The following is a 21,604-nucleotide window of genomic DNA, read 5'->3' as shown; positions in this document are numbered from 1 at the left end:
GTCAGCCCCACTGGTTCTGTGTCACTTAACCAGTCAGCCCCACTGGTTCTGTGTCACTTAACCAGTCAGCCCCACTCCTTGGCTGTAACATCACACATAAGCCATGCCAAGCTTAAATGCAGTTTCCAGTAAAACTGCAACATCAATGAACAGTGAGAACACAGACATAATGTATCACCATTCTGGTAATGCACTTAACCAAGTGCCTCACAAAACCTCTTTTGCCTGACTGGTGCAGGCTGGTTTGGATGCAAGTGCTGCCATGTGCCTGAACACAACAGAAGGGATAAAAATGTTATGGCAGAGTAGCAACAAAATGCAGTGTTTTGATTATACAGGCAGGTATGAAACTCCTCTTACACCCAAGGAAACTTCAGCAATGTATGTCAGAAAACCAGCATGGAGAGGATGGGGATTAGCACTTGCTTCATTTCTTAAAATGAACAAGAGAAGGGGGTTAACTTAGAGATGCACGTGAGAATGAAAAGAACAAACCAGTGGTTAAATGTTCTGAGGGATGTGGGATGTGAAGGACAGATGTGTGCCATGAGTTTCTCAGGAGAATTTGTATTCCCCGTATCACAGTGCACAACAATGAGGTTTGTTCATATTTCAAGAATCTCTAATGGAACGGACCTTGCACTGAAGGCACCAGCACTGACCCTGCCATGAGCTGTGCATTCAGAAAAAAGACAGCTGGAGAAGGAATGCCTTCAGTGATGGATGTGCCTGAGCCAGCCCAGCTCTCCTGGGGAGTCTGCAGGTGCAGCACTGCAGACAGGCTCTGCCATTCCTGCCACACCTAACCAACAGGATACAGACACTCACCAGGAAATGTCCTACATCACAGCAGGAACGCTGATGAGGTAAGAATTAAACTGCCACTGATGGACAGGAAAAATGGGGAACCATTTTTAGGGTTAGCACAGCCCTTCCAGAGCATCTTCTGAAGGCAGCATTGAGTTGTGCCTCCAATGGAATTTCAGGCTGCACTGGAGTCAAGGCATGTGACAAACCATGGAAACATGGGCAAAACCAAGAGATTAATTTTGAAAAGGTGAAATACATACTTCGGGAGGAAAGAGAACAGAGACTCAAGAGGAATGACTCTGAACACAGAATCACAGAGGGACATTTCCATCCAGAAGTGGAGAACAAATCAGACTTATCAGGTAGAAATGCCAAAGCTTTCTTTTTTGCTTTATTAACAGGGAGCTGAAGAGAAGGAAATGTTCTGTGATGTTCTGTCAAGACTGAAGATTAAACAGTTATGGGAGTGGAAAGAAAAGTCAAAATAGAAGACAGGAGGAGCTGACAGTTCTATAAGGAAAACAATAAAAAGCATCCTGCTTCCATGACCACAGAGCATTGGGAATGCCTATGAGTATGTGAAGAAACAAAAACCCCAGGGCTACAGCAGACATCAGGCAATACAGGAGGATACAATGCTGAATGAAATGGAAATTGGGCTCAAGCTGAAGAGCATGAAGGGCTTCCACAGCACAAAGATTCAGATTGTGGAGCAGTTTCTTAGGGCAAATGATGGTTGGTTGAAGAAGTGCTTGAGACATTTAAAACAAGACTGGACAAAACATGGGTGAAACTCTACAGAACATCTTCTAACTCACCCACAGTGAGAATTTCCTGATTTCTATCTCTGTGCTTGTGCTCAGCTACAGACAAAGAGGCGCTTAGTCCTGCTGCCTCATGAACTCAGTGCGACATTTCCTGAGCTAGAACATCAGGTTTCGTTTGGAATAGCCAATTATTCGCTGACCCAGAGCTGCTGGCATCGAGGAGCAGCAGCTCAGCACACTGAGATGACCTCCCTTGTGCAACAAGCCCGCTGTTTCACACAGAAGTAACTAAGAAGATTAAGGCTGAGGCTGGTGAGTTACTTCAGAGGAAGGCTCTACCTCTTGAGATGTCTCTGCGCCTGCCGCGACAGCCGAGCAGGGAGCTGGCAGCTGCTGGCCCAGTGGCTGGGAAAGATCAGGCTGGAGCTGCAGCAGAGCAGAGGGCTGGAGAGGCAGGCCAGGCTCTATGGGGACAGGCGGGGCAGCCGTGGCAAGGCTGCCATGGACCTGGGGAACGCCTTCGGGAGCGACGCAGGGCGGCACCAGCTCCGGCTGCAGCTGCAACGGCGGTGACATGACCATGGAGGGTTGCACCGGCAGCACCTGGGCTCCAGCCTCCAGAGCAAACTGAGCGTGTCCAGGCATGGGCTGCAACACAACGAGAGCTGTTAGCACACACCTCTGCGCCAGGGGCTCGCACCGATGCGACAAGGGAGCAAAGCCACCGCTCTGCATGAAGAAAGGACTCAAACTTGGCAGTGCAACTGGGTTTGGGTGCTCTCAGAAACAACTACAGAGGTTAAACTTCCTATGAGATAACCAAATAAAAGCTAAGGATTCTCTCTGTACAATTATTACAAAGTGCATTGCTCAGGTATTAGTTTATTAGTCGGGACAAAGTCAGATTTTGCTAAGAAATGAAAAATCACAGAATCCCAGAATGGTTTGTGATGGATCTAATTTCAAAGCTCATCACAGCCCCTGCCATGGGCAGGGACACCTTCCACTGTCCCAGGATGCTCCAAGCCCTGCCTAACCTGGTCCTCGACACTTCCAGTGATCCAGAGGCAGACACAGCTTTTATAGGTGCCCTGTGCCAGGGCCTCCCCACCCTCACAGCCAACAATTCCTTCCCCATATCACATCCAGCCCTGCCCTCTGGCAGTGGAAGCCGTTCCTCCTTGTCCTGTCCCTCTATCCTTTGTCCCCAGTCCCTCTCCACCTCTCCTGGAGCCCCTTTAGGCCTTGGAAGGGGCTCTGAGATCTCTCTGGAGCCTTCTCTTCTCCCAGGGAGTCTATCCCCAGCTCTCCCAGCCTGGCTCCAGAGCAGAGGGGCTCCAGCCCGCAGAGCATCTCCATGGCCTCCTCTGGACTTGCTGTAAGCTCTTAGGTGATGAATTCATACTCCTGAATACTTTGCTCTGCTTTCAACAACCCCACACTGTCCATGCAGAGAAAAACACACTCTGCTCATAACCTAACTCAGGATATATTAAGAAATCTGCCATAGATGCAGAACCAGGAGCTGGCACAAATGACACAATTAACTCCTTCACTGAATATACACCAGTGCCCTACTTCAGTTTCGTGCACTTTACACACTGAAGTCCCAACTTAACCCTTGATGTGCCAAGCCCCAAGACCCTAGTCCTGCCAACACTTCCATGTGGCCAGAGGGAGTTTCACTTATCTCAGTGGATTTCTCCAGTGCATTAAAATAACTCGAGTGCGTAAGCACTTGGTGGGAACCAGACCCAGGCGACAGGATGCCAGCTACCTTAGAGACTGGGTTGTTATTCTGCATAACAGTCCTTTTGGGTTGTACATTTAAAAACAGAACGTTCTCCTTTTAGGTACATCATGTATTTTTCCAGGGGGACTGAGCTTGTGGGAAGAGGAAGAAGGAAAAAAAGAAGCATATGGAAGAAAAAAAAGTCTTTTAGTACTAGGTAAAAGTGTGCTAAATTTTCACTTTTTTGAAGTACCATCACATAGAGACTTTAGGCTATTGGAAAATACATTAAAAAAATAAAACTCAGATGAGAACTAGGCCAGGTGATTTCATTGCTGCATGCTCCCTGCAGGTTCTGGGTATGAGCTGAAATTTTATTCCAGGTTTTAATGTGGATAAAAGTAAAGACAGGATGTGCTTCACAACACCTCAGAGTTACATGGCTGCCCAAGGGGGGGGCTGTTGGACTGACAAGTGTAGTGTAATGCCACAGAAGAGTGGGTCAATTTTAAATCTTATATAATTAGAATAATTCACAAAATATCTCAATGTCAAGTCACAGAATCACAGAATATTCTGACTTGCAAGGGACCCAACAAGGATCATCAAGTCCAGCTCTGAAGTGAATGGCCCATACAGATGTACCCAGGAAAAACAAAACTCAGAGGTGCTAAACATCAACTGTGAAAACAGCATGACATTATATACAGAAATACTTCTCCACCAGAAGTCCTCAAATCAGAACCATGTTTTTTAAAATATTCCTCTGCACACTATAATAGCTATTTTTTATCCTAAATTCTTCCATATGCAACTCTTCCGTACATATTTGATAGTTAATGACTGTGTCAAGGATGGTTTGGGAACAGCAGCTCTCCAGTTCTGGTATTTGCCATGCTCACTGTGTCGAATGTGCTTGATTCCATTCCCTCTAAAGCCACAGGGAACACTGAGTAACATTCTCTGGCTCCATGCTGCTGACATTCTCAACGACAGTAATTCTGTACCAAATACACGGCTGAAGAGAGAGATCTAAAAACTATGTACTGCTCTGAAGATGCTGTGACATGTTGGGATGGGATGTTATGAATTTTAATTAGTGTCTTATGGTGAAGGGATGTGGCAGAATAGAGCTCTTCCAAATGCTTTATTAGCAGGTTGAATGCCCTCTCCTGCTTTGGTCAGATGGTGTTCCACATTGACATATCACAGATGTGGCAGAAGTATTTGCAGACTCTGTCAGTCCTGAGGCAGTTTCCATGTAAATACTGCCAATACTTGAGCTCGTTTGTTCTTTGTTTCTTTCAAGGGGGAAAGGGTCTGCAGTGAGAATCCATCCATGCCCTGCACATCTGACAGTGCTCTTCCACACAGTTTTCCAGAGCCCTTACCAGAGGGCTACTTTCCTTGGCTATTTTAAAGATGTTCTAGACACCAAAACAACTGCACTGCTCCCACCAGCTCTCCCACACTTGCTGTGTACACCCAGCAGCCGCTGCATCCCACATGGAGCAGCTACGGGCACTGGCAAGGCTTGGCACACCCTCCTGACCCCGGAGAACCACAGCTCACACTTGCCCAGATCTGAGAGAAGAAGGAAGAGGAAATTCAGAAAGCACTCTGCTCATTCACTGTCCAAAGCCAGCTGGATTACACCCTGTACCCTTGACAGCCCCTGTCCCTGGGTGAGGACATCACCTGCCACCCCACAGCTCACAGCTTCAGCCACCACCTCCAGAACCGAGGGCGAGAAGTCAGCAGAACATCCCAAGAGCAGGGATTAGTGGTGGTGAGGAAGAGGCCCCCGGGAGGGGCAGTGCCCCAGAGCACGGTGCCGCCGATTTACCTGGTGAGCGGCGGCGGGAGCGGCCAGAGCCGGCTCGGGGGTGTGGATGACGCCGGGCTGCAGGGCCGGAGGAGGCGGCTGCGGCTGGGCCACGGGCTGGGAGCTCTGGCCGTGGTGGGGCGAGGGCGCGTCGCCGGGCAGCAGGGGCTGGAAGGCGGGCTGGAACACGGGCTGCTGCGGCAGCGGCGGCACCGCGGCGTGAGGCGGCAGCGGCGGCACCCCCGGCGGCGCCACCGCCAGCAGAGGGATGGTGGCCGCCGCAGGCATGTTTGGCACGATGGGCTGGCAGGGCAGGACCAGAGAAGCCACGGTGGTGTGAGGAAGGTTGACGGCCTGCATGGGCAGGGCGGGGGAGTTGGGCGCCATGGGCAGAGTGGGGTTCATGGGCAGGCTGGGCAGGATGACGGCCGGAGCGAAGTACTGGGAAGGAGCGGGAATGGGGGGCACGTTCGCAGCCGGGATGTCAGACAGGTTTGGAGGAAGGCTGTCGAGCCCTGCCAGAGGAGTAATTGCAGGAATGACAGGAAACTGAGGAATCTGAAAAAAATGCAATATCGTATAAATTGCCAGTGCTTTCGCTGATGATATAAAGCGGTTTCATTTGCCACACAAGTCCCTAAAAACCACCTGTGCCATGAGGATCATTATGTCTGCTTGTTAATCACCTCCATTCATTCATTGAGGTTCACAAATAGTAATAAAAACTGATTTATGCTTAAATCATTAGTAAAAGCAAAAAGAATTCATTTGAGGGGGATGCTTTCATACCTTAGAAGCTTGAAACTACTTCTAACACCAGCTTGAAGCCTTCAAGCAACATCCTAATTAAAAGCTGCTTTCATTTTAACAGAAATTAAAAGGAATTGGGCCAGACGTAACGCGAAATTCTTTGATGCAAAATTAAGTGAGACAATTTAAACCCTTGTTTTCAAGCAAGCTGTAATTCAGGCAGCACTGAAAAGCCCAGAAAAAGGGTTTTTACAATCAAAACCTCCCCAGTGATGGAGCAGACATTGGCATCACAGCAGCAGCTCCCTCCTGCCCTTTGGCATAAGGTGCTTCACACACAGTGACAGCACCATCCACCTTCCTGGGCCAAGGGAAGGGTTTGTCCCTGCTCCAGAGAGCAGAATGACACAGACAGGGTTGGCAGGCACCGTGTGAAGTCAGGAGGTCAGAAAATAGCAATAAAAACAGGCAATTGCTCATGCCTCAAGCCTGGGATGGGGAAGAAATTGGGCCAGGGGGGACAGTGCAAAAGACCAAATCAAAAGAACCCCAAAAAAATTATTGCCATTTGGAACCGCCATTATCTGGATGGCACAGGTTTGGGCACAAAGGAGATTTCTCATTCACCAAACAAATAACAGACAAATACACAGGAATTAGGAAAGAGCAAAAAATACTCTTATCGCCTAATTAAACTGGCATGCAGTCAAAATAGCCACACAAAACCTGCAAATGACGTTAATGATTAGCTGGAAATTTCTCCTCCAAGGGCTGTGCTCACACAGCATTACCTGGGAAGGGGCCACGGGTGGCAGCTGTGGCACGGTGGAGATCTGCAGGGGCTTCAGGGGGGTGCTGCTGGCGGGCACCTGCGAGCCCTGGGCCGGGAAGGGCGGCAGCAGGTGAGGGGCTGGAGGCAGTGGGCACATGGGCTGGCTGCTGAGCACCTGCTGCAGGGAGGCTGCCTGCGACATGGGCTGCTGCTGCTGCTGCTGCGGGGACACAAGGAAACAGGTTACTGCTCGTGTACAGATGGCTGGCCCTGCTCCCTGCTTCACCCCACATCACTGGCAGGACAGACCTGGCGCTTGGAGAACAGAATCACAGGCTCGTTAAGGCTGGAAAACACCTCTAAAATCGCTGAGTCCAACCACTAAAGCAGCACTGAAAGGTCCACCATTAAAACACGTCCCCATACGTCACATCAAGATGTTTTTTGAACACTTCAAGGGATGGTGACTCTTCCACTTCCCTGGGTAGTCTGTTCCAAAGTTTAACCACCCTTCCAGTGAAGCAAATTTCCCTAATATCCAACCTAAACCTTCCCTGGCACAGCTTGAGGTCCTTTTCTCTCATCCTGTCCCTGTTCCCTGGGAGCAGAGCCTGACCCCCACAGCTGTCCCCTCCTGGCAGGGAGTTGTGCAGAACCAAGAAGGTCCTCCTGCGCCTCCTTTTCTCCAGGCTGAGCCCCTTTCCCAGCTCCATTCCCTGCCCTGGTCACTCCACCCCCTCAAGATGTACTCCAGCATGAACAGCTCCCAGGAGAGACAGGCACTCTTAATTCAAACACTGCACAAGAGCCCATGCTTAAAACACATTTAAATGCAAGATATATTAGCTAAAATGACAAGTGCTAACTGTCTTGGAGAGGTTATTTGTAATGACTCAGACTCTTTAAATCCCAGAGATTGTTCCAGTTGGCCCTGTGAAATCCCCACCCACTAACTTCTAAGATGCAGTTAATACCCAGCTCATCCTGGCAAGCAGAAGTAGCTACATAATGGAGCAGGCATGGAAAGTACAGCACTTATTACCTGAGACACAATCAACCACAATAATTGCAGTAAAAGCTAGGTTCCAGATATTTCTGATGTACTGTAGTGACAATGTGGTAGCCAAAAAAGTAGCTTTACTTTTCCAGGCAAAGTAGTGCTCCCTTGGCCTGACAGGCTTTGGGCAGCAGAACAGAGAGAAAAAGTTGCATTAAAGCTGGAAATCATCAGTTACAAACCCCCACGTTTTATGTGCTATCGGTATCTTCTTCTTCAGATCCTCTTAATAGTTCTATAAGTACTTTAAAAACCCTTCTGCTTCAAAAGGATGACTCTGAGGCACAGGCTGACTCAGGGTGACTTACTTGGGACCACAGGGCTGGCTGGTGGCTTCACCAGGCCCTGCAGCACACAGAACCTCTGCCACCTCATGTTTTGGGAAAGATGTGGGACCTTCCCAGTTACAGCCCCAAACCTACAGGAATGGCAGTGTGGGAGCTGGCCTGGCACTGCTGATGGGACACCCACCATGGATTGGGGGATTGGGGGGACCCCACTCACCCCATGGAGGAACTCCTCCCAGACCAAGCCCCAGCTCCAGGGTGGGAGAGCTCACACGGTGCTGAGCTGGATAAAGCTGCCAGCTCCCAGAGCCAGCTCTGCTCTCGTGCCCCAGCTGGGTTAATCTGCAGCTCAGACAGCTGCCCACGGCTCACCAAGGGGACAGAGGGCACTGGCACGTGTAGCTCAGCCACCTCCCCCTCCAGGAGACATTGCATTAGAATGTGTCAGGGAATGGAGCAGCTTCCTAAAACCTGCCTCTCAAATCCAGCTTGTGTGTTAGAAAATGCTTGTGAATTGGATATGGCACAGGGAGGGGAAAATATCCAGGCAGATTAGGTAATTTTGCCTCATTATAACCTTAGCAGAGTAAATGCAGACACATAAATTCAAAAAATAAATAAAAGTTAGGAGATACAACATTGATTCCGCATGTGTGATCCACCAGTGCATATTGATTCCAAACAATTCATTCTGTAGGCAGATGAATTTCTGACCCTAATTTCCCTTCTTCTACTGTCCTGCCCTACCCTCCTTAGCACGGACATCCATGGGACACTGCTGTCTCTGAGGAACATAGCTGCTCTGGGAAGTTCTGCAGAGAAACCTGGGACACCTTCCCCTACTCCCAGGCTGCTCCCAGCCCTGTCCAGCCTGGCCTTGGGCACTGCCAGGGATCCAGGGCAGCCCCAGCTGCTCAGGGACAGTGTGAGAAGCAGAGCAGACAGGGGATGGGATGGGATGGGGTGGGGGATGGGGATGGGGATGGGGATGGGGATGGGGATGGGGATGGGGATGGGATGGATGTGGCTCTGTGGCAGAGCCCAGCTCTCACCTGCTGGCCGGCCAGCACTGACGGGGGTGGCTGTCCCAGCGGGAGCGAGGCCACGGTGCTGGGGACCACGGGGAACGGCATGGCCGGCTCCTGGTAGTGCTGCGGCACCACGGCGGGGGCGGCCGGCACCGCGGGCAGGATGGGCTGTGGAGAGACAGCAGTTAGGCAGGGACGCTGCCAGGGATGGAGAAACCCCAGCTTCTCTGGGAAACCTCTTCCAGGGCCTCCCAACCCTCACAGGAAATAATTCCATCCCCATATCCCATCTACTCCTGTCCTCTGGCAGTGGGAGATTCCTCCTTGTCCTGTCCCTCTGTCCCTTGTCCCCAGTCCCTCTCCAGCTCTCCTGGAGCCCCTTTAGGCCCTGCAAGAGGCTCTGAGCTCTCTCTGGAGCCTTCTCTTCTCCAGGTGAGCACCCCCAGCTCTCCCACCCTGGCTCCAGAGCAGAGGGACTCCAGTCCTTGGAGCATCTTTGTGGTCTCCTCTGGACACACTCCAACAGGTCCATGTGCTTCTTGTGCTTTGCAAAGCCACTAATGCAGTTCAGTGCCAACAGACTGATAAGGGACTGAGCAGATCACCACGCACAGAGGTCAGCAAGGAATTTCATACAGAGACCCTGGCACCCATATCCCTCTGGGAACAAGAACATAAATGCTAACATGAAATACCTCCCAGGATACAGAACTATTTGAAAAAGCTTTGCACTCACTGCTGAGGGCTGCTGGTAGTGGCTGAGCTGGGGGAGGCTGTGGGGCACAGGCTGGCCCTCGCTCAGGGGGGGGCTGTACACCCTCTGGATGGCAGGAGGGACAGCATCGGGCAGCGATGAGTAGATGACGCTCTGCTGGCTGCTCTGAGAGTCCGAATAAACCGTGGAGCCCTGGCCGCTGTCAAACGTGCTGTCAGCTGGAACAACAGTCATTTCAAGCTCAACAACTCCCAGTCTTCAAGTGATGACTTTACAGCAAGGTCACCATGGTTTATGTAATTAGCATTTTTACTACTCTAGTCCTTTCATTATATAAATAAATTATACAACACCAATGTTATTCTCTACAAAAGGCACACGCTGCTTCTCTTAAGCCTAAACCCATCCCCATGGATTTCTGTGCACACTGGTATTTTAGGCACATTAATATTTCCTTTAAAGGGCATAAGGTTGACATTAAGAATTGCAGATGTTTATAGATTTTGTAGGATGAAGAGAGAGGAAACCCCAATTATCATGTTCAGAGCAGATCATGGGGTCTTTTAGACCATCCTCCTTCCCGGGATGCACTGACTTTAACACTGCTTTTATTAGCAGCAGAAAACTGCTGAACTGAAAATGACAAAATTCTTTATGCTGTATGATTTTAGTCCAGCAAGTCATGCTTTGCTTGAGTGTAGTGCAATTAAGGTCAGACACAAACCCCTGTGCAGGTTCCAGTGGGTTTGGCACACTCAGAGCTCTGTGGGAGTTTCTCATGGAACATTTGCCCAGTTAACCTATGGAACTGCACAGCTACAGGGACTGGGCAAGCACTGGCTCCCTTGTCAACTGGAAATATTGGTATTACTGATCTAAAAATGTCTTTCCACAACTTTCAAAGTGTGTAAAATGCAAATGCTCAGCTCTGTTTGAGCCTAAGTTACTGCTTTCTTCACTTGAGAAAGGAATTAAGACAGCCAGACTGCAGCTGGACGTATCCCAAGGACAAATAGCTTCTAATAGAGATTGAAAATTCAAAAATGAAAGAAAACTGAAACACAGTTTAAAAAAAATCTTAAATTACAGCTAAGCTTAAATACTATTTCTTTTCCCAACACTTTCCACTGTTTCTTTTTTCCATATTCTAAGTTAAGTTTTACTTATTTGGCTTTTAAGTAACAAATTATTTTTTAATAGCACCAGAGATGACATTTCTCTTTAGCACTCCCAAGCAATTCTCCCAAATGTTTTTTTTCCAAAATTAAACTCCCCTCTCTATTTATTCAATTCATTTCTGAAGAGCCAACACAGCCCTGCTCTCAGGATGGGATTTCTGCTGCATTAACATTCCGTTTTATTACAAACAATTATTCAGTACCTCAAAGGAAGAAAAAAAAGAATGTAATGGTGGAATGCTAAAGTTAAATCTGTGAGTCAGTCTCAGGTTTTTATAGAATGTACATTGCACACATTAAGTTATTAATTTCCACTTTTACATTTGACCTCAAATTACATGAACGGGTGCCGCCTTAATTTATAGAGGTCCTATGCTAAGAAAATGTTCAAATAATCTGATAGCAAATTGCCAAATAATACCAAGTACTGGTTAAAAGCTGAGAAGGAGTAGGAAATAAATTGTGGGGGTTATATTTAGTATAGCATTTTGCCAACTCATGTCCAGCAGAACCAAGGGAAGGGCAAGTCACTTCATTGCAGAACTAGAAACAAGAAGAGTCACAATTGCAGTGTTCCACAAAGGAATTAGAATGAAATAAGTACATGATCCAAGAAAATGAAATGAGCTCATTTTAGCTTCAGATAAAAAGGCTTTGTAAATATGGCAATATTGTGAGTGTTTGGCAAATGTGGCTATTTCTCATATCACATAAAGGGATTTTTCCTGTACGGGCACACATGAGTATTTCAGTATTCAAAGCAGGCCTCAGTGTAGTCTTTTATAAAGTACCTGAATTGAAGTGGCAGCTGTGTCTTGCTAAAGGTTTTTTTTTTGCATCTTTTACTTAAGCACAACACACAAGTCCAGAACAGTAAGACAGAAACTCTATGATAACTGTTTAGTAGCAAAGTATATAGAGCATTATATAGAGATATCTATACAATACTGTTCTCTTGAAACTTCATCTCTTTCAAAAAAATAAATATAAAAATAATCAAAATATATAAATATCATAAAGCATCTGTCCTAGATGTTTGTGGGTTTTGAGCTCATCTCACACCCACACCAGCTCATCTGAGCTCAGGTCACTGTGGGTTTCCCCTCAGACGTTCACCCGCGAAGGCAGCACGGCACTTACAGGCGACGGAGGTGACGCTGGTGGGCAGGTTCTGCTGGAAGGGGTGCTGGTCTGCCTCGGGCTCCTCGGGCTCTGACAGGATGTGGTGGCCCGTGTGGGACAGGTAGGTGACCTGGACCTGCTGTGCCTGCGGCGCCTTCAGCTTGTCCGGGCACTCCGAGTCACGGCGCTCCTCCGACTGCATCCTGGGCCAGATGCGCTCCCTCCTCCAGAGGATCAGCGCCACTCGGTCACGGATGGACTTGGCCACGATCTTGAGATCGCTCTCGTGGAAAAAGCCCGAGTCAATCTGCAGAGGAGCACACGCTCAGCAAGGGCCCGAGCCTCTTCCCAACAGAGAAAACATCTCTTTGAAACGACACAAATTTATATCAATTTATTTCTCACAAGAACGGGAACTCAAGAGCTTGGTGGGGTGGGGTTCTTTCTCATTAAAACTTCTATTCCTAATAAACTGAAAAAAAACCAGGGTGTAATGTCTAAGACCTGAATATACTGGCTCTAACTATCCATCACTAAGCATCCACTGAGGAGAGCATCAGACTGCCCCCAAATCTAAATTCATTACCATAACCTTCCCAGCACACAGAGTTTTCCAAATTGCTCTTCTTGACAGCACAGCAAATCATGAAGGACAAGATATTAACAGAATTATGTCTCAAATTAACTTCTTTTAAATAGTGAAGTCAGTCAGTATTGATTGACTTTCACAAAGAAAAAGCAGACTGTTCCCATTTGATGAAAAAGGGGGTGAGGCTTCTCAGAACTCAACTGCTCAACAGATAAAATGGAAATTCATCTTTGTGCTATTTGTTTGCATCATCTCCTGCAGTGCAGGGTACGAATTTTCATTTAATAATGACCTACCAGAGCTTTTTCTGCTCACCCTACATTTTTAACATGCACATTTGACAGATTTGAAAGCACTTACACCCATGGGGGAAATCTAGAAGCTTTCCTGCCTTGTCCTTGCCCAACCCACTAGAATGTTTCCACTTCCCTTTGCCCGCATCCTTTGGGCAGGTGGGATTGCCTGACTACCAAAAACCCATCAGTAATGACAAATAATTCCCTGCAGTCAGAAGGTCTCCTGCATTCTTTCTCTTCCACAGCACATAAAGCAACAAACTGATGAAAGCACATGGCTTTGGTGTTCCACAATTCATAGGGATTAGAAAAAGACATTTAGGAATAAACATCCCCCTTTTCTGCCCCTGCAACAGCCTCAAGTTTGAAAGCATTTCATGGGCAGTCACTTAGGTAAGCATTAATGTAGAATACAGATTTTAAAGTTATTTGGGAATTATTTGGGAAAGAGTACAGTGTCACTGAGTTTGGGCATGATCTTTTCAAATATACTCTTCACAAGAATTATTTCCTTTTCAAAATCAAGCATCACAGCTGTGGACCAAACAACTTAGAGAACTTTGAAGTTCCAAATATTCCCATAAATATTTAAATGCAAAATACAACTGCAAGAAATGGTACCAGAGCAATTTTTAAACTAAATGAGTTCTGTAATGATATATTACTGGACAAACATTGGACCTCCTGCAAACTAACGACAAGAAGACAAAGGAGCCTGAATTCCTCCCACTAAACTTGGAGTAGATGGTGATGAGTTCCAGCAGAGCAAGGCAGCATTACCAAAATGAGTGCCTCCTGAGAAGAACATGAGTGCTGATGACATCATTAAATGGGATCCCTCAGGATTTAGAGTCTAATAGGAACGTTTCTGCAAGCACAGGAACGTTCAGACCCTTGGCTCAGTGCCTCTGTCACATTAGAACACCGAAACAACTGCAGCAAAGACACCATCAACAAAATAGGAGTTCAAGGACAATGTGGTGAAACTGGAACACAGATTTTCTAACAAAAGCTCAAAATTATAAAAATACAGAAATTCAGCAAGTGAAACTTATCTAATAAAAAATCCAAAGCTTACTCCTAACTCAGTGAATCCAGTTTCCTACCAAAGTCTGGGGGTAGAGTGGCTGATCACAGACCTTTCTCATCTACATTCCTTCTAAGGAACACCAACAGAAAAGATGGGGAAAAGTGTTTTGGAGAATTCAATGCAGAGTATTTTGTGATTGAACTTCTGAACTCTTCTAATGAATTTCTAGCTGCTGTCTGGAACTAAATGGACTCCAAATAAATTCAAAGACATCCAACAGTCTATAGAAACTGGAGAACAGCTTGCAAAACATAAAAGCAGACCTGACTCCTATGGTCCCTAAGCCATGTAAATTGTGATTTCAGGCATCTGTTTGCAAACAATATGCTTCAGTTAGCTGTTCCCTGTTCACCCCTTTCTTGCAGTAGCCTTCCCAAAATCAATGCCAAGTGTCCAAACTGGACACCTGGAGTGGTTCAAGGGAAGTTACTCCACCCAACTCATTCCTGTCGTCCCTTGAGATTTATGCACAACTTTCCATATATACATATTATTGTCAGAAGTGTATTTTACCATTTCTTGTGCAACATCATCAGGAGTTTCCTTCTCCAGATCAAAAGTAAACTCAATGGCTCCATTGTCTTTGGGTTTTCCTTTCAGTTTCTTAGGATCTTCTACCCAGAGTCTTAAGGCAATAGAGGATTTCCTACCATGGTCTTCTTCTGCAAGTTCCACTCTTACCCCAGTATCTTCAGCAAAAAAGGCATGGCTTAATAAATCTTTAATTTCATATCTGCAAAGGATATAAAGAAGATTCAAACACTGCAAGTCAACAGTTTCAGAAAGGTTTGTAACAATTAACTGCTGTTAAAGCTGGAAACATTTACACTACATTTGGTATTCACCCATAATGAATTTGTGTTCTTTTTGAAAAAAATGTGGGATTTTGAAAAGGAAGCAAAATTGAAAAAGTGACATTTCCCATTTCTCAAAGCTTCAGCAATATTCACACACCACAGGCACTTAGAGAAATGCAGATTATAGCTTTGTTGAACTTTTCTTAATTATCTGAGCTTAAGGAGTACCAGAGAAGAGATTCTCTCAAGGCAGTCAGCTGCAATCCCTAAAAACTGCATTTGTGAAATTCAGGAAATACTGAGCACAAGACAAAGTGGCAGAGACCAGCAAAACATTAGTTTTTAAAACCAAAGCTGGAAACAAGGCACAAGGTGTCTCTATGTCCAGAGGTCAATGAAATCTGCTACAAACAGCTCGTGATGAATCCACCACACCATCACTGCCCCCACAGAACCTTCCCAGTGACATGTTTTGGGCTGCTGAACCAGAAATTGCAAGAATACCCTGGAGCTCAGCTCCACAGTGATGCTGAGAGACACAACAGCACTGACACTGAATGTCAGGAAAGCAGGAAATCATTTCTATTTGCACTTCCATGCTGCATTTTCTTCTCCAGCACAGGAGAACCCACAGCTCTGAAACCCTTACACATTACTTAATACAAAACTCGATCCCTTGAAACAAACCTTTCTTCTTTGTTTTTGCAGATGCACTCCCCAATTATCTCCTTAATTTCAGGATCAGTAACTTTCTCAAAGCTTGCTGGCTTTATACCCTAAAAGCACAGAGAAAAACAATTTAATGAGAAAAAGAACTACATTATACCTCTTAATTAAGCTTATTTTCTCTGCATTTTAAAGGTAATTCAACCCAGGAAGTAACTAATACTTTTAAGTTGTCAGTCTTAGTGCAAAACTGAGTTGAGGATTTAGGGGTACTATATTTCTAAATACCATTGCATTTCAAAATTAGTACACTAGTGTGCATGAGCTCAGCCATACACAATGAAAGTATCCCTTTTTCTTTACCAGCCTTTGCAAATTTTACCTTTATGTCCTCTGGACTCTGAAGTGAATATTCAAGAAACAGCTAATTTGAAATTTCAAAAATAACCATTCTCTGAAATTATTCCTTCTATATTTTTGTCTTAAGTCTCAAAGCACTAGATGAATAAAACAAATAATCATGGTTTTCTTCAGAGAGCAAGCACTGAAATGAGACAAAAATACCTTGGAATATTCCATATTCCTGTTTCCCACAGATCTCTGTTAAATGTTAGCATTTTTGCTGGGAAGAGATTTGGAACAGCAACCTATGAGTACAGCCTTTCAAGGAGAAAACCCAACTACTCATTGCAGGAGAAAACCCTGGGAAGCAGAACCAGTGTCCCCACATCCATCTGTATATTCAGGTACTGATGACAAGTGGCAGCACAAGAAGTTCTTCTGCTTATTTGTCCAGCTTAAATCACAGAATTAATTGATTCCTTTTCAAAAACACATTATTACCTCTACCTGCTAAACCAAGATGTATATGGATGAAAATATGACAAAATTAATTTGAGAAGAGATGATGCAGTTAGACCCTATCACTTAAGGACCCAAGTACTTCCAATGAAGTCAATAAGCAGAACAAAAAGGAAACATAATTTCGTTTATCTAAAAAACCAGAAAGTGATTAAGCACATAACTGAACGGGAATTGGACATTTAGCTCCATTCAAATCCTTTTAAAGTTTCATTCTGAAATAACAGTAAATAATGGCTCATGCAGTCACAGATAAGGAGCCCTGCAGAGTGGACTTTTGGCTCACCCAGTGGATTAAAAGAAGAAAACAAGTATTTTCAAAGGGCATCTGCAAGTAATACACTGAATTAAGTCTTGAATAAATTTTATGGGTGAATTTCAGTGAGGGCTAAAGTTTCTCTGAGACTTTCTGAATATTCCAGCATCAGATCATACTTTTATCCTTTTATTAACATTCCATTGCTATTCAAGCCTCAGATTCTACTTCAAACTTTATTAATTGATAACTTTAGGTCAACAACCCCCTATTTGTCTTAAAATTCTAGAGTGAAATACATAAATCATAAATTTTGATAAAAATAGTAATAAATATACTGAATAGTCACACGAAGACCCAGCTCCTTGGTTTAGCTGCAACAGAAAGCTGTGGAGATCCAAAGAAACCCATTTTTGTGAGAACAAACTAAAATAATCTGTACACGTGGCTGGCTGGCTTTGACTCACTAAAAAGAATTATTTGCTTAAGCAAACCTAAATCTTACTGATGAGATGAGGGTTCCAATTTTGTATATTAGAAAAATGTGCAAAGCCTAGGCTGGCTCTAATGTGCCAAGGTGAGCTCTGAGGAGAGCTCTGATACCTGAACTAGAAATGAAAGAAAACAAACCATCACCAAAATGGATTTTCAGCTCTGTACCCTAACGCACCTTTAAGCTACAGGAGTGTGTTCTCCATCAGAAAGAAGGATAAATCTGTACATTTCAATTCACTGCTGCTTGCTATGAGAAAACTGATTTTTTTTTTTCCTCCAGGAAGAAAGGGTAATGAGACCTAATAAAGGCTTTAACCTGAAGGTTTAGATTGGACATAAGGAAGAAAATCCTCCCTGTGATGGTGGGGAGGCCCTGGCACAGGGTGCCCAGAGCATCAGATCCTTGATGACTGGTTCCAAATATTGAGCTTACAAATTGCTCTCACAAATAAAAAAAGCAACTCTTCCACCAACACTTTATTTACCCATCTTTGGACAGAACACACTCCTCTCCAAACATCATTGTGTTCATCTGCTGAACAGCTAAGCTATGAATAGATGACTAAAACAAACAAGGACAAAACATGTGGAGTGAAGCACTGAACAGAGCTGCTGTGCCAAAGTGTTCTCTCCCTGTCTCTGTGCTATAGGATGCTTTTGTTCCTTGCTCTTCATTAAACTCTCCAAGGCCATCTCCCTGGGATGCTGGAAACCCTCCCTTGCAGCACAGTGCTCCTGACAATGAAGGGGGATTCTGTCTGCCATCAAAGGACTCATCTCATTCACCTAAACACCAGCCATCTGTCTTCCCTGAGCATTCCCAAGGAAACACACCACCAAAATTCAAAGTGTATTAGCAAAGAAATTATCCATCACAGTTTGAAAGCTGCACAGCCTCTTATAAATTAAAATAAACTCAGTGCCACCACATGTGAAAGGCAGGGCTTGCTGGGTGGCATAAAGGGCATAAGGATAATACAAGTTCCTTAAATGTTAAAATATATATACACAAATATAAACCAAGAGCAAAATGAGAGATTAAATATTTTCCCTTTTGAGAATTTCTTTGTCTCAAACAGGATGATTTATTCTGACTTCCTCACCACCACTTATTCCCACCCCCTTCTTCCTGAAGCAATTAGATTTGTGATCCATTGCCCTCCAGTATAAGGCAGCTGAGTCTACAGCCAGACACACACAGACATTGAAGTTGTATCCTTCATGCTGAGGGAAGAAATGTGCTGCTTATTCTGCAGGGTCTAAAAACAGCTGCTTGCCATTTCCCATCAGCAGAGCACACTTTGCAAGAGCAGCACGTGATGTTCTGAAGGGACACAGCGAATGCCACGAGTGGCTGGCACACCTGACCCACATCACTCAGGTTTCTGGAGGCTTTCCTGGCCCCTGCAAGTGCCCTTCCACCCCAGAGACAGCCTGCTCTGGGCTACCCCACTCCACCTTCCACCTGGAGCTAACTCTAGGCTCATGTCACTCCTGAAAAAGGAAAAACACCTTCTACCAAAGAAGCTGAAGCCATGTTTCCAGCTGAACCTGTGCCCTGGCACACACTCTCTGAAGTCACTGAAATGAAAGTAAAGCTCTCAATTTTACCAGGATTTTGTTCCATGACATCACTGTGTACAATTATAAACTCATCTCTGTTTCACTCTAGAATGGTGCTCTATCTTAATGTGAAGCTAAGAGGATTACTTGCAGGTCTAAGAAGATCTCCAAAAGCCACAAGAAGTCCATGCAATGACATTCACAGCATTATTTGCCTGCTGTCATTGTGCCACAGCCACAGCATTTACTCTGTCTGTGTGCATTCTGGCATACAAGCTGAGAATGCTGAGAAAACCTTCAATAGCTGGTGAGAACAAACAATATGAAAGCTTTACATGCAAACCAGAACACTGTCATGGGGTGGGTTGTTCTGAAGCACAGGTTTGTAGCACTAAACCCAAGGAGATGGCCAGAAACTCCCTGGAGGTGCAGCTGCTCTGCTGTGAATTCTGCAGTGCACCCCTAAGAAAACACTGGGCTGGAGCAGCCTGGGAAGGTCATGGATTCCAATGTTTCATCACTATTGTCTACATCAAAATCACTTGGCAGAATGATTAAACACAAAAAAAATCTGAGTAAGAAAAACCATCAACTTATGCATGAAAAATGAGATTATGGCATCAAAACGAAGGGCACTGCAAATATGCTGACCAGGAAATCACTTCAAAGTGAACTGTGGTAAATGTGGCTTGGCCCTGCTGCTTGGGAAAGATGTGAGTTCTATTTATGGTACATATCCATTTTTTTAATGTTTACACTCCATCATTTGGGCTGAAAGGGCAGAGAGAGGTGACAAGTTGGAACAAGCCTGTCTCAAATGAGCCCCTCTACACATTCCCAAACATGACCAGCACCTTATCCTGGACAACAGCAAACATACAGGAATACGTGGAAAAACAGGAATGCAAAAATTAAAACAGCAATTAAGCCATAAGAATACGGTCAGGCAGAATAAAATGTCACTGAAATAAATTAAATATAATAATCTTACAATACAGACATGCAGAATGTGACACATGCTAAAATAATAATGTCTCAGAAAGGTAATATTTACATTTTCTACACCAGTAAGGATGAGCAATGTGTGTGACTTGGACTTGAGGTGTATTTCATGTCCTAGTACCGGGCAAGGGCATGGTGGAGTGTTAGGACATAGAGTAGAAACTACTGAAAAAGAGATTATAGTGGCTAAACCCAAATCATGCCCTGCCTGTGCTGGGCAGCAGAGGGAATGTCAGCTACTGAAGGTAGGCAGTCTAAAGATTTTGTGGGTTGTTGCTCCTTGATGCAAACTCTAGCCAGAAATTCCAACCCCTATGGATGCTCTGGTGGTTGCCACTGCAATGCTGAGCCCAAGGCAGGAAAAGAAAGTCCTTTTATTTTATACTTTTTAAATAAAGGCATCAGGCAGCTAGACACAGGAAACACATTTCACAATGCACTGACACTCAATTTAAAACACTAGAAATAGTATTTATAATCCTGGTGAAAAAAAGCCCCAGCTTCATAAAGAAGTAAATGTTTCACTGAGAAGTTGCAGCGTTCAGGGGCTCTGCATCCTCTCCATCCAAGAAGGTCAGAGCCACCTTCTGCTCTAGTGAGAGCCCCAAACCTAATCTAATACTGGAAGAAAACAGTCTAATTCAGCCTCTTGGGTTCAGCCCACACTCCATTTGAGTGTATTTCAGTCTATAAGCCCCAAGGCTCACACAAGTTGCCTCATCACCAACCCTAACTCTTCATCCAAGTGATTTTAGAGTTACTTTGTCTGTCTGTAGCCACTGCCCCAGCTTAGGGCAGACCCCACACCCCAAACTCCTCCACCTCCTCCTCAGCTGCTGCATCCCTCAGACCCCACAGGCCACTCACACTGCTCAGAGCAGGGTCCCTCCTGTCAGCAGCTCCCTGCAGGTGCAGCTCCTCTAGAGAAGATACTGAGCCCACCAGAAAGTTCCTCCTGGGACAGAGGATCTCCCCCAGGATGAGGCTCCTCCTGCACCCTCACTGCAGAGGTCCACCCCCTGCTCCTCCTTCCTGCCTGACAGTTGTGCAGCTCATGGCATTTGACAGGGCTTTCTCCACTCCACAGGCAGCTGGTTAACCCTTTCCTTGGAAAAACAGGAATGCCAATTTTTGCCATCTAAAGAATCCTGGTGCCTTTGCTCCCGCTGCTACTACCCCAAATCCAGATGAAAACCTCACACCCTCTGTGTGGGTGATGGTACCTGCATCAGGTACCTCTGCTGGTACCTGATGCTTTTGTCTTCAGCTTTCCCTGCCAGACACTTCTGCTTCAAAAACACCCCTTACAATGTCCTTTCAACAGCTTCTCTGCCATTGCTTGTTCTGTGTGATAATCATCATCTCCCACCTCTCTGAAGCTGCCAGTATAAAGCCAGTTTTACAAAACTATAATAATTTACCATCTAATTCTGAGCTGTGTAAAGGTTACTGCCATAAAAATGAGTTGGCTCAGGCTTTAATCAGTGTTTAAAAAAATGGCTACTTAAGTCTAAAAATTGAAATATAACATCTAATTAGGAATCTTCTGATTAATCATTATGCTTTGCCATCTTGGATATTGCTTTGATAAACGAGGCTTAGGAACCTTGCAAAGTCTTAATTGCCAATATTCCAGATGGGTGTGAGGTGTGCACAGAGCTTCTGTGGGTACGTGGTGCAATGAAGAGCTCGATGCTCTCCGTGGCTCCAGGTGCACACACACATTCCCAGTAACACCAGCTCCCAGGGAGGGACTGGGTACCTGAACAGTCTCACATGCAGGACATGAGGCTACAGAGCCTAAAATCAGAAGAGCCTCTTGCAGCCACTCTGTGAAGCTCTAGAACCCAAGGAGGTGTCCCTAAGCTGCCCACGCTGGTTGCATTGAGGCCATATCTGAAGGACCAAAACAGAGCCAACATCCCTTGTGCCAAAGGTAATAAACA

The 21,604-nt window shown here is 45.4% G+C and overlaps 1 protein-coding gene across 10 annotated transcripts in view; it reads right to left on the bottom strand.

The window, feature by feature from the left end:
- WNK2 (WNK lysine deficient protein kinase 2) overlaps nucleotides 1-21,604 on the bottom strand; it is a 94,675-nt gene that overhangs the window by 34,301 nt on the left and 38,770 nt on the right. For 9 of the 10 annotated variants that reach the window (XM_019008106.2, XM_019008107.2, XM_019008103.2 and 6 more), the window contains exons 5-12: nucleotides 15,503-15,591; nucleotides 14,532-14,751; nucleotides 12,062-12,350; nucleotides 9,765-9,961; nucleotides 9,053-9,196; nucleotides 6,676-6,876; nucleotides 5,156-5,692; nucleotides 1,917-2,225 (exon numbers count right to left, since the gene is read on the bottom strand). In XM_019008106.2, coding sequence (XP_018863651.1) covers nucleotides 1,917-2,225; nucleotides 5,156-5,692; nucleotides 6,676-6,876; nucleotides 9,053-9,196; nucleotides 9,765-9,961; nucleotides 12,062-12,350; nucleotides 14,532-14,751; nucleotides 15,503-15,591 — 1,986 coding nt within the window. The remainder of the gene's footprint in view (nucleotides 1-1,916; nucleotides 2,226-5,155; nucleotides 5,693-6,675; nucleotides 6,877-9,052; nucleotides 9,197-9,764; nucleotides 9,962-12,061; nucleotides 12,351-14,531; nucleotides 14,752-15,502; nucleotides 15,592-21,604) is intronic. The other variant, XM_019008110.2, reaches the window with a different exon arrangement.

The sequence above is a fragment of the Parus major genome, chromosome 12 (assembly GCF_001522545.3).
Source record: "Parus major isolate Abel chromosome 12, Parus_major1.1, whole genome shotgun sequence".
Taxonomy (NCBI): domain Eukaryota; kingdom Metazoa; phylum Chordata; class Aves; order Passeriformes; family Paridae; genus Parus; species Parus major.
This window is presented reverse-complemented; position numbering and strand designations above follow the sequence as displayed.